The sequence below is a fragment of the Leuciscus leuciscus genome, assembly GCF_965113295.1.
Source record: "Leuciscus leuciscus genome assembly, chromosome: 5".
Classification (NCBI taxonomy): domain Eukaryota; kingdom Metazoa; phylum Chordata; class Actinopteri; order Cypriniformes; family Leuciscidae; genus Leuciscus; species Leuciscus leuciscus.
Window position 1 is genome coordinate 27,303,651 of NC_138729.1, and position 10,559 is coordinate 27,314,209.

At 36.5% G+C, this 10,559-nt stretch overlaps 2 protein-coding genes across 3 annotated transcripts in view; both read right to left on the bottom strand.

Annotated features, from left to right (window-relative positions):
- fras1 (Fraser extracellular matrix complex subunit 1) overlaps positions 1–2,739 on the bottom strand; it is a 118,854-nt gene extending 116,115 nt beyond the window's left edge. Inside the window, exons 1-2 of one of the 2 annotated variants that reach the window (XM_082168737.1) lie at positions 1,999–2,739; positions 1,041–1,072 (exon numbers count right to left, since the gene is read on the bottom strand). In XM_082168737.1, the coding sequence (XP_082024863.1) occupies positions 1,041–1,072; positions 1,999–2,065 (99 nt within the window). In that variant the 5' untranslated portion in view covers positions 2,066–2,739. The remainder of the gene's footprint in view (positions 1–1,040; positions 1,073–1,998) is intronic. The other variant, XM_082168736.1, reaches the window with a different exon arrangement.
- A 667-nt stretch (positions 2,740–3,406) lies between these two features.
- Positions 3,407–10,118, bottom strand: mrpl1 (mitochondrial ribosomal protein L1). Its single transcript, XM_082168791.1, has 9 exons — positions 9,965–10,118; positions 9,382–9,490; positions 8,965–9,229; positions 5,332–5,415; positions 4,489–4,560; positions 4,201–4,312; positions 4,008–4,105; positions 3,780–3,861; positions 3,407–3,566 (listed from the first exon to the last, which is right to left on the bottom strand). The coding sequence occupies exons 1-9, from the start codon at positions 9,993–9,995 to the stop codon at positions 3,469–3,471; spliced, it is 951 nt and encodes a 316-aa protein (XP_082024917.1). The 5' UTR covers positions 9,996–10,118; the 3' UTR covers positions 3,407–3,468.
- Positions 10,119–10,559: the final 441 nt, after the last annotated feature.

Genomic DNA, 10,559 nt, shown 5'->3' on the forward strand with positions numbered 1-10,559 from the left:
TATACGTTTTGACAGGGTTTAACCATTCACTTAACTGGTGCATTTGCTAACGACTTCTGAAAAGAGTTTGGAGCCATAATTGCAACTTAAATCCTGTCTTTTTTGTCTTATATCAGGACACTTGGACTCCTTGTCCAGGTGTTTTGGCTGACTTTTCTTTTGAACTTCAAAGAGCCTCTTCCTGACTCCCTCCAGCATGTCTCCACCTGCCCACGACTGTCTTTCCAACCCGCTCCCCATTTTCCCCACAAAGCCTCTTGAATCCCAGGAGGAGCAGAGTTTTAGGGAATAATGCGCATACCATTCACTTCCATTCTCAGTTCTCAGGGCAGTGAAGGAAGGAATCCTGCTGCTGTGTTTACACTGCTTTTAATTACTGTCATTACACAATAGCAGAGACCAAGATGTGTCATTATTTCCCATTAAACCATGAAGAAAACCTGTTGTGCACCACAGTTCCACGTATGAAGCTTGTGTGAAGCAGGTATTTTCTCTTGTAATGACAAGAAAGTGTCTTTGCACTCAAAATGTTACTATTCCTGCAAGTAATCATGGATGAAGTATAAAATTACACACACACACGTTAACATACAAACCATTAGTTCTGCAAAGGGAACAACGAAAGGGCAATCTCATCATTCACAACTGCAAAATGAATGGGAATCTGAGAGGTGTCTTACAATTTGCACTGAGCTGTAAAAGAGAGACCTGAATATAAGGTTTCTTTCCATTTCTCAAGGTGCACAATCTAGACCATCTCCTTCTTAGCACCATTCACAAAGTCAGCACGTTTATTATTTATAAGGCATTTCTCCTCAAATATATCTGTAGGGACTGTGAGACCTATTCTTACTGATACTTTACCAGGCGACTCATTTCAGTGTCAGTGCTGTGATAATGGGCAACTAAATAATTAAAGACACAATGTCTGACTTGCATAAATGGACCAGGATTATTGCTTAAAGCCCCAAATCTCAACACAACTACATTAATGCTCAGAATAAAAGGGAGCGAAAACAAGAGGAGGAATGGATACGTACCGCAAACAATGCGCCTTGATGGACACATGCTCCTGTGGATGGAGAAAATGAGGTGAACAAGGGTGGAAGAGGATCAATACATCAGCTTTCACTAGCAGGCCAAATAACAAGTTCATTATTACTTGTGGACAAATGTCACAGTCATGGCAATCATGTGTCTGACAAGGTCTTGTACATTCATAAATGCCCGTATCACCCAATTTGAGAGAGCACAAAAGATTGTCACACAGTTCATTAATGAAATGTAACGTTTTACTCTCAAAAGCAGTAAAGAGAAAAGGATGTCAGTCAACAGGTTTTAATCATTCTTGATCCGTTTTAAAAGTTTGACATTCATTTGCCATGTTAACAGATACAGCTGGGAACTAAAAGACACTTAGCCTAATGCATAACAATGTAGCTAAACTGTATTCATTTATAGGCATCAGGCAAGGGAATAAATGTATTTAATATAGAAATTGCATGCAGATAATCGTGAAAACATGGTCCAGAAACTTCTTTTTTTTTAAGATTTAAGTAAACTATGTTAGGATGTCTATATTAAGTTTTACTTCTCAAAGAAAGCCTACTTCCGTCAGGATACACTTTCATCTTGAAAACCAATCGCAATAATGTTGACTGTCAATCAACTTCTCAATAACTAGTGTGTTATAGTGAATTCACGCAAATGCATCACAAGTTGATGTAGGAAGATTCAGATAGAGAGATCCGTATGGATGCGGACGCAGTTTCATAAACAGCATCACTAATACATAGACATTCAGTTATTTAATAGTAGGCTATGACTGTATTGCGCATTGCTATTTTATTGCATTTCCATGCGCACCAACAGGAGAACTGATTTATACACATTTGTAAATCTATTTTATTCAACTAACCGCGCTTATTTGCAGCTTTTACCTATAGCAGGCAACACATTTTCAACTGAATTCAGTAAAATCACGGTAATAACACCAACCTTCTGCTCCGGGGGAGATGGTGATAAATCCAATTAAAACGGTTAGAAGGATCCAAATAGGACCCATATTCACTTTAGAAACTGTTTTAATCCAAAATGATCAAAAATACAATCGCTTTAAGTTGAATGTGAATTAGAACGCATCATCGTTTCTTTCCCAAGGACTCGAATCATTCAGCAGCGCCTGAGCTTGAAGTCTTGCAGAGAGTCGGTCTCGTTACTGGGAAGCATCCAGTCCAGTGCGCTCTCCAGCGAAAACTTCCTCACAGAAAGCAGTTCCGACACGAAAACCCTGCCTCTTAAAAGTACGGGGCCATAGCAAAGACAACTTGAACGCGAGTAATTACAGAGGAGCACGCATTTAACGACCACTGAACGTTCGAGCTGCTCTTTAAAGTGAGTTATTGGAGACACGACCAGCTGCGTTCACGAGTTGAGAAACCCCCCTCCTCCGTCACCTCTACCACTGTGGGAACAAAACCTGTGGCCATCAAAGCTTTGACGTGGATTGGGTTTTGTGGTGGTCTTCTGTTAATGCGTTTTTTTATTATTATTAGGCCAATTAATTTATGTGTAAACATTCATTCCAAACTTAGAATAATGGAAATTAAATTTCGTTCATCAGAATTAAACGTTTAAAAACATTTGAATACTTAAAATAGTAGTGCACTTTAGGGTCAGAGATTCCTGAGAGTCACGTGCAACAGCGCAATCTGATCCTTGGTTGTGCTCATTCAAAGGCAAAAACAGAAAAGGACAATTTTGTAGAATTGAAGAAATTCAAACCATGCTATATTTTTTAAATATCATCTACTAGCATATCCTACAGTAAGATTGCCAATAAAAAAAATATAGTAATATTTTTAAGAAGCCAGCTCTTTATTGTAACAACATAATTATTTATGGTTTGCTGTATGCAATAAAACCTGTCTTTGTCTTATCTTAGCCATTAACAAGAATATTTTGAAAATGCCAAAAATGAAGACAAAAAACTTAAATATGAGCTTAATTAGTTTAGAAAGCGTGTGTGAGCGACTACTGCCACCTGCTGTTATAGATAGGGGATGTAAGGCCCAGGGGGAAAAAGAACCAACAAAGGTTTGGAATAAAGTTTTTTTTTTTTTTTTGGTCCCAAAGTGTACCAAAAGGTTTAAAGGTAGTATAAAAATATGTGCATATAAAAAGTGACCCCCCCAAGTTTGTAACTTTCTTGTGTTATCCTCGACAGTTCTGATAAATGTCTAATGTCACTGTGATGGCTTCTTGTTATGCATTTATTTTTGTTACTGTCTAATAAATCAAATAAAAAAAACTAAAAAAAACAGGGCATCCTTATTGACCATTCTGTCGTATCTCTACCTAAAATATGCCTCTGCTGTAAAAACTGGCTGCAGAATAAATCACACAGTTATCACATTTACCATTTTATTGTAGTCTAATTTTTTGTACAATGCAAATATATACATAAGCTCATGCCTTTTTCTCTTCTTGTGGCAACCATTCATCGATTTTGATGTGCAAACCTTCACTCGACCTACTGCAGATAATTGCTCGGTCAATAAATGGACCTGGAAGAAAAGACATTTTATTCAAGTCAAAGAATATGAGAAGTTCCACCAATGTCAAATCTATTGTAGAGAGCAAGGACATGGTAAAAAACATGTATTCATCATAATTCTGTAGTTTTTAAATGTTCAAAGGAATTCAGCCTTGGCATTTGCTCACAGTTTGTGAGATGGTTGGAATAAATTAAACGTATACTTCATACATAAATTACTTACCAAATTCTGCTGGTTTATGGCTTGCCACATCTTTTACAATGGCATGAATGTTTTCCAAAATACACTCCTTAGGCATATCCAGCTGTTTAACAAACCAAAGGGAGTTAACAAACGTTAAAAAAACCCAACTCATAGATATGAAAATAAGCAGATATCACCCTGCTCACGCTTACTTTATTATATATAGATAGAAATGTCTGTCACCCAAAGCAGTTCAATGTGACTTACTGTTGCAACTTGTGTGTTAACATGGATGTCCTCCACCATATATTCATGACCAGTCTTGAACAATGCAAGCATTCTGGGTATATTTATTCCAACAGATCCTGATGCAAGAAACACAACACAATCCAATTTAACCACTATTTAGTTGTACATTAATAGACCATGCCTGTTACATGACATGGGGAAACTCACTGACCTCTCTTGCTCTTGGGAAACTTCTTCCTCAGCTTGTTCTTCAAAGGAAGCAGCTTTTGTAGAATGTCTGGCTCGGCCAAGTAGAAATCTGCTGTGATCTCATCAACTAAAATCTGTAATTACCATTGATTAAAAGGCACACAAAGTAAATGAGCAATTGCTCTTTTCAATAAATGATTACCATGTTATAGCCAAAACATAGGTTGAATTCAGGGTAACTGGGACCTTTTTTGCTTGAAAACTTAAAAAAATAAGTCCTTCTCAGCCAACAAGTTCTCATGAGCTTTACCTTGTCAATCAGTTCTGCTCCACCTGCAACTGTTGCTCCATTCTCCATCGCTATTCTGGCTTGATCTGGATTCTGTAAAGCCATAACTCTACAATTAATGTATGTAAACTGAACAGTCTCCTGAACTGAGGCCCCGTCCACACTACTGCGTTTTCGTTTAAAAACTGAGACCTTTTGCTACGTTTGCACCTCCCGTCCACACTAAAACGGCAAAAACGGAGACCCAAAACGGAGAAGTTTAGAAACGCTGCAGACCCGTTTTTCGTTTTGAATCTCCGGAGGGCATTTTAGTGTGGACGGGTCAAAACGGAGGACTTTAGAAACGATGACGTAGTCGAGGCTCACGCTCGGCTCTATGATTGGGTGTCATCAGTCATGGCGTATATCTTTGCTAGCCGCTGTTGTGCAAGTAAATTCTGCATTTTACACTGCTATAACTGCCTACATGCACCGGAGGCAAGCTATTATTCGAGCGATCTGTGACAATTCCCGTGTGCAGCGGCGGTACCGACCATACATGGAGCGTCGGGTTTGGGTTAACCCGGGAAGAACCAGCGCATGGTGGGATAATTTTTATCAATGAAGTTGTGTTTATACCGGCACGCGCATGCCCAGTGTTGGTGAATGGTCACGTGATCCGCGTTTTCAGTCGTTTTAATGTGGACGGAGATCAGTTCTAATAAGCAGCTAAAACGCTGGTGTGGACGGAGATCGTATTCGTTTTAATTCTCCGTTTCTAAACTAAAACGCAGTAGTGTGGACGGGGCCTGAAGCTGTAAATTCTTATCTAATCGATTCAGTCAATGACACCTATAATGTTCAACGTAAACGTGATGCTCCCACCTCAGTGAAAACCACTATTCTGTTGTTGTCCGACTTGAAGGGATGTGGTAAGTGAATTGTGCTGACAAACGGATCCACTTTTTTCTGAAACAAAACAAATGGAATTTCATTAAGGTTTAATGTTCCGTTTAAATATAATTGTTTGTTGCAGTTATAGTGCTGAAATGTTTCTGCAACCATGCTAAGGAGAAGTATTTTTCATCCAGTTAACTCAAAATAACATTGTTTCTAGCTCATTGAACCTATTTAATTAAAAGTGAACCATCACAAGAAAAGACAGACTTTTGTATTAGTCACATATTACATATTTTAGCAGCAATTTAACTTTTTGTTATACAAAATACAAGGTCAAGAACCTTCAAGAACCATCGTAATATGGTGTAGAACAGCAGAACTTAATACATTTAAGCTTTCTTGAAGCAAGAACAGCTCCATAACAGCTATAACTTGTCTCTGACATCTTCAACTAAAGCACAGGAAAGCTCTTTCCTGGAAACATTTCCAGCAAACTAACAAAACTTTTTGCATCATTAATTCAGGGTTAGTTACTCTAGTTTTGCAGATTAGTTACTGGTGGTTCGAGTTATTAAAGGAATACACTACAGTTAAAAAGTTTAGGCCCAGAAATTAATTGTATTCAGCAAGTATGCATTACATAGTCAAAAGTGACAGGGAAGACTTTAACATTACTACTAAAGAAAAGTCAAATAAATGTTGTTCTTTTGAACTTGCTAGTAGCACATAAAGAAACATTGCTAAGAAATGCTTCTTGAGCAGCAAATCAGCAAATTAGAATGATTTCTGAAGGACCATGTGACGCTGAAGACTGGAGTAATGATGCTGAAAATTCAGCTTTACCATTAAAAAAGAAAACAATTACATTTTAAAACATTACAATAGAAAATAGTTATTTTAAATTGCAATAACATTTCACAATATTACTATTTTTACTGTACTTTGATTAAATAAATGCAACTTTGGCAAACTTAAGACTTCTTTCAAAACATTAAAACATTTTACTGACCTTAAACTTTTCAAAAGTAGTGTAATCATTTTTGCAACCACTCAAATTCATTAATTAACAATCATTTGATAAATTCAACTAAAAATTGGAAAAGATTAGACATACAAACAAGAAATACAAATTTGAATATTTCAAAACACTACTTTTTTTATTTAACATTTGCAGCCTTGGTAAGCATAAGCTAATTTCATAAGCTAATTTCAAAATAATTATAAAAAAAAAATCTTACAGGCACCACTTTTGAATGGTAGTTCAAAATGTTTCTCTTAAAAGTACTGTATGTAACTTTTTCACTCTACTAAAGCATAAAAATACCATAATATGTTTCCATATATTGAGGAAACATGCAAAGTTTATATAAGCTGTGCCCAAAACCGCTCCCTATACACTATATAGGGTGTCGGCCATTTTGTAGTGGTGTCCGAATTCTGAGTGAACGACATTATTCCCACATCCGTTCACTACTTTTACCCACAATCCTCTCTGAATTCGAGTGTACATTCGATGTACACTTGCTGAAGCACTATTTCCCACAATCCAATGCGGAGAGGACTGAGCGCGCAAGTTTAAACCAGAGATTACGTCACAGCTTTCTTATTTTTGCTTTAACATTTATTTCATGCTAGTTTTAGGTTTTAGATTTTTTAAACCTTTTTTTATTAATAATTACTCGAATAAAACATTAAAATGTAGAGACAATATTATATAGATGAATTTTAAATTTAAATGGAATGGTATTAATAAGCTAAATTATATTATTTTATTATTAAAATATATTATTTAGGCATTAGCTCAATTTAATGTGTTTTACTAACAGCCAGGGCCCATATTCATAAAGAATCTTAATGCAAAGAGTAGCTCCTAGTGACAAAATTCTACGAAAATTCTTAGAAATGTGGGCGTTTACTCTTAAAATTAAAGAAAAAATCCTAGTAAAGAAAAAAGTAATTCAGAAAGCATCTTAACCCTTAAAAGAGGTCTTAAGGTCAAAATTGTTAGGAGCACGGACGAGGACTTTTAAGGTTTCTTTAGCAGAAGAGAAAATGGCAGAAAGACGAAGAGGGAGAAGAAATGTGTTGCAGACAATGAATAACAGTGAGTTAATAAGACGCTATAGATTAGATCGTGCAGGGATCATGTTTGTGACTGATCTTATTAGAGACGCGCTAACATCTCCGACACAGCACAGAAATGCCATAGCGCCAGAAATGAAAGTAATCACTACATTACGATATTTGGCAACTGGGAAAATTCCATGTTTGATACATTAAAACCAACATTCAAACCACCACTTAAATAGACATGCCAGCAATCAGTGTAATTGGAAAGAGTGGAACAATTTTTATCATTCTAAGCCAATCAAATACCTTATAGGAAATTAACAGCATGGTAATAAAAAAAAAGGATTTATATACACATATATAATGTGTGTGTGTGTGTGTGTGTGTGTGAGTGAGAATGGTCAAATAGGAAAAATTACGCATGTAATTTCAAAGTGAAGGCTTAGAATAGACCCTATACTTAAAATCACTTTTTTTTTTTTTTTTGGACAACCAACCAATCACAGTCTTCAAAAGATTGTGTCATACATAGCAATGGGGTCAACCCCGCCTCCTTACTAAGATGAAAGTTTTTGTCTTTTCCATACTCAAGAGTTGCTCTCAGATCGGTCCCGAATCGCTTTTAAGCTAAGACTCCTACGTAAAAGTTTTTAAGCTAAATTAAGAGTTTTCTTAGAGGATTCTTAGAATCTTTATGAATACGGGCCCAGGTGTTTTAATAATTTGTGGCATTGTTGTTAACTCGTTAAACTGAATGGAACAGATGATAATTTGGTGGATGATTTAAAAATATTCGATAATCATCTGTGCGTATTCATTCGAATGTAATCTTAACGGTTGCCTGAGGGCGCTCAACGACCACGTCATCTGTGAGCGTGAGAGTTTCTAACAATTTCAATCGATGAAACTACAAAGCTGGCACGAAGGTATATTTAATTACAAAATAAAGTAATTAATGATTGTTATTGTTGTTAATATTATTTTATAAAGTAAGTAACAAAGGAGTTAGGAGTTAAAAGGAGTTTTGTCACTACGTGTGACGAAGCCGTTTCTGCGCCAGATCTCCAACGCAGTGTATACGTCAGCGTCCGAATTCACTCACTTCATTTCGTTCGCTCCTTGCAGATATAGTGCACTCAAATGACATACACTATATAGGGATTAGTGAATGAGTGAACGGTTTCAGACACAGCTACACTTGTTTCTCAGAAAAACACTTCTACAGCCAGTTATTTTACTTTGAAATGTGCATTTCCAGGCTGGAATGTTTGTTTTTGTTTTGGTCAATGATACTGCGCATTGCCAATTTTCATTGTCCATTGCGCTCGTTCCTGTTGCGTGTGCTCAATCTGGCAACCCGTGTGAGCGCCGTCCAGTCTGAGAAGCAGGTTGTGGGAGAAACGACAGTCTCAGATATTTTGAATTGGACTGCAGTACCCATTTCGACCACTAACTGTCACTCTTTCAGACTGCACCTTTAATTTATTATTGTAAGCAAATATTACTTAAATCAAACTTAGCTTAATAAAACAACCATGCAAGATGTACCTTTTTCTCCAGCTTCATGTCCAGACGTAGATTTATGTACACAGGCTGGTTTTCAGGACTGAAGTCCAGTTTCTGAAAGTTCTTCAGCATTTCAATGGCCACGGGTGTCTCATAGACAGGTTTTGGATAGTACCTCACCATGTACACATCATCTACTGGAGCCCAGTATGTGAGTCCATATGGTTTATGCCTGTCTTTGTCATCAACCTTTTTTTTCTCTTTCACCACCTTTTCTTGAACCTTCTCCTCTTTCTTCTCTTTCTGTCTACAAAAAGAGTTGATGAAGAACATGACTCCTCTTTGCATATGTTTTTGCATGGTTTCTTAGTTTTTCAGCATGTCAAATACAAAATTTCTGAATTTTATTAGACAACCTTTTTACCAAGGTAAAGACTAAATCGTGTAAACTGAACTTACTTGGTAGCAGCGTAGGATCTTACATGCTGCTGTCTGTTTGCAGTCAGTGAGCTGCAGGAGACAGAAGGAGCTCTGCATGTGAAGAACAAACTCTGACACCTGGGTAATACTGTAATTGAAACAAGACACGAGCATAATAGAATCAAAATGACCACTAGGCAGCTTTCTTGCTAAATGTACCATGCTAGCCAAAGTTTCCATCAAGATACCATAGTTACTACAGTAGTTGTCACTGTGAGATACTGTGAGTAGCCATTAATGCCATCAATTATTGGTTACCATGGCCATTTTTTGTAATAATTTAAAAACATGTGGCTCCTTTCTGTTTACTCAATCCAAAGTAATGCATCTAATAAATATTAAAATAATATAATTTATCCTTTTGACAGACACGCTGCATAAATTCACATAAGCATAACTATAAGAGATCGAGGTGAAAACTGTTAGCTTGTGTAGATGTTGTACGATCAGCACATTATATATACACTATATTCTGCACATAGCAGCTTGTATGTTATTCATCTAAAAAAACATTGGAATAAACAGAATATAAGTAAAATAATATGTAATGCTTAAAACTGACCTCTTAAAAGACTCCTCGAGGGGGCAGCCATGTTGACAGAATTGTGTGTTACACTTAAATTTTCCGTCTAAATCATCAACCACCGTTTAAGCGTTCCCACTCATAAATATCGTTATGATTGTTATGCGCATATGGCTTTGGTAAAATATTGTACATAATTAGAAATTAATTTCTATACATGCGCTTTATTTGTAGATACGACAACAAACAGCTAATATGCTCGTTACATGCCTTATTGTCCACGATCAATAGCATGTTATTTGCCCCATTAATACAAAGAAGCCAACAACATGAAATACAAAAAAGTTGCACTGTAAAGGTAAAAATATTACAGCAAGTTCTTCTTCTTCTTGTAGGTTTATTATAAACTTTTCCCTGTATGAATACGTATACTCTATGTTTTTAAAGGCATACTATAATAAAATAAAGCTGTATATAGAGTATTATTGCAAGAGCACAATGGTCTCCACTCCACTCCCTGCAGGTGAGCTGTATTTTTAGAGAGGTTGTGAGTAAAATTGCACGAATCGTTCTTTGAGGCGGATCTTTTCAATGAATCGATTGATCCGAACCAATTATTGAACGGAGAATCACC

Excerpts from the sequence above, each read along its gene's own strand:
- mrpl1 (XM_082168791.1), bottom strand. The coding sequence starts at position 9,995 with ATGGCTGCCCCCTCGAGGAGTCTTTTAAGAG. Across the intron at positions 9,491-9,964 it reads CTCGAGGAGTCTTTTAAGAG|TATTACCCAGGTGTCAGAGT; the intron begins GTCAGTTTTAAG and ends TTTCAATTACAG. Across the intron at positions 4,561-5,331 it reads GAATAGTGGTTTTCACTGAG|AATCCAGATCAAGCCAGAAT; the intron begins GTGGGAGCATCA and ends ATGGCTTTACAG.